The sequence below is a fragment of the Mesitornis unicolor genome, unplaced genomic scaffold, assembly GCF_000695765.1.
Source record: "Mesitornis unicolor isolate BGI_N332 unplaced genomic scaffold, ASM69576v1 scaffold34949, whole genome shotgun sequence".
Lineage (NCBI taxonomy): Eukaryota > Metazoa > Chordata > Aves > Mesitornithiformes > Mesitornithidae > Mesitornis > Mesitornis unicolor.
In genome coordinates, this window is record NW_010209993.1 from 8,512 (window position 1) to 10,262 (window position 1,751).

The 1,751-nt window shown below is 63.2% G+C and overlaps 1 protein-coding gene across 1 annotated transcript in view; it reads left to right on the top strand.

Moving 5' to 3' along the window:
* SEZ6 (seizure related 6 homolog (mouse)) overlaps window positions 1-1,748 on the top strand; it is a gene marked incomplete at its 3' end in the record, with an annotated part of 10,021 nt that extends 8,273 nt beyond the window's left edge. The window contains exons 5-10 of the mRNA XM_010193044.1: window positions 1-46; window positions 121-289; window positions 712-878; window positions 961-1,155; window positions 1,418-1,556; window positions 1,643-1,748. The exon at window positions 1-46 is cut by the window's left edge and continues 152 nt beyond it. Coding sequence (XP_010191346.1) covers window positions 1-46; window positions 121-289; window positions 712-878; window positions 961-1,155; window positions 1,418-1,556; window positions 1,643-1,748 — 822 coding nt within the window. The remainder of the gene's footprint in view (window positions 47-120; window positions 290-711; window positions 879-960; window positions 1,156-1,417; window positions 1,557-1,642) is intronic.
* Between the last annotated feature and the right edge of the window lie 3 nt (window positions 1,749-1,751).

Consider the following 1,751-nt stretch of genomic DNA (forward strand, 5'->3'; position numbering starts at 1 on the left):
AATGCCACCCGTCCCTTCTGGAGTGCCCGTGAGCCCCTCTGCCTTGGTAAGTGCTGGCACTAGGGGGATGCAGCATGGCCAGCCTGACACAGCCGGCTGGTGACGGTCCCTCTGCCACAGCGGCGTGCGGAGGGGTGGTCCGGAATGCCACGGTGGGACGTGTCATCTCGCCCGGCTTCCCCGGGAACTACAGCAACAACTTGACGTGCCATTGGCTGCGGGAGGCCCCCCCCGGCCACCGCCTGCGCCTCCACTTCGAGAAGGTCTCGCTGGCAGAGGATGACGACAGGTTTGGCCCTGGGGCAGGGGGGATTGGGAGGTGGGGGTACCGTGGGGCAGCCCCACACTGGGGACAGGGCCATGTTCAAGGATGAGTACCATTAGATGTATCCAAGGATGGGTGCCATTGGACGTGCCCATGGATGGGTGTTGTTGGCCATGCTCAAGGATGGCTGTCTTTGGCCAGGCCCAAGGGCAGGCAGTGTTAGTCATGACTGAGGATGGGTGCCATCGTCTGTGTTCAAGGACAGGTGCCGCTGGGCATGTTCAAGGAAGATACCATTGGCCATGCCCAAGAATGGGTGCCATTGGCCGTGCCCATGGATGGGTGCTGTTGGCCATGTTCAATGAAGATACCATTGGCCGTGCCCAAGGATGGGTGGTGTTGGCCAATGGCCGGCCCAATACCCTGCCCCTGCTGTGCCTTGCCAGGCTTATCATCCGCAACGGGAACAACGTAGAGGCGCCGCCGGTGTACGACTCCTACGAAGTGGAGTACCTGCCCATCGAGGGGCTGCTCAGCACCGGGCGTCACTTCTTTGTGGAGCTCACCACTGACAGCAGCGGGGCCGCTGCGGGCATGGCACTGCGCTACGAGGGTATGGGACTGGGGAACAGGGGGGCACCTGGGCATCCCCGTGCCTTTCTGGCCCCCACAAACCTTTGCCCCTGTACCCACAGCCTTTGAGCAGGGGCATTGCTACGAGCCTTTCGTCAAGTACGGGAACTTCACGACCAGCGATCCCCGGTACCCCGTGGGCACCATGGTGGAGTTCAGCTGCGACCCTGGCTACACGCTGGAGCAGGGCTCCACCATCATCGAGTGTGTTGACCCCAACGACCCGCAGTGGAACGAGACAGAGCCAGCGTGCCGTGGTGGGTGTCGGAGATAGGGGTCTGGGGGGCTGGAGGATGGTGTGCAGCGGGCGCTGGAGACGAGGAATCCCATGGGTGCTGGAGATGGAGGCTTTTGGTGGTACTGGGAATGGGCTCCAATGGATGCTAGAGCCACTGTGCCATGGTGGGTCCTGGAGCTGGAGTCAATGGAGATGGTGGGTGCTGGACACTGGATGGTGGGTGCTGGTGGGTGCTGTGGCGGTGCCCCTGCGGCAGTGCTGAACGCAATGTGCGCCCACAGCGGTGTGCAGTGGGGAGCTGACGGATGCATCCGGTGTGGTGCTGTCACCCAACTGGCCGGAGGCGTACGGCAAGGGCCAGGACTGCATCTGGGGGCTGCACGTGGAGGAGGACAAGCGCGTCCTGTTGGATGTCCGTGTGTGAGTGCGGGGACAACCGGGGATGAGAGGACAGGGAGGGGGGGAATCAATCCCACCCCTTGGCCCTCACGGCCCTGTTGCCACAGGCTGCGGTTGGGCACTGGGGACGTGCTGACATTCTATGACGGGGATGACCTGACGGCGCGCATCCTGGGCCAGTACACGGGCAACCACGGCCGCTTCAAGCTCTACGCC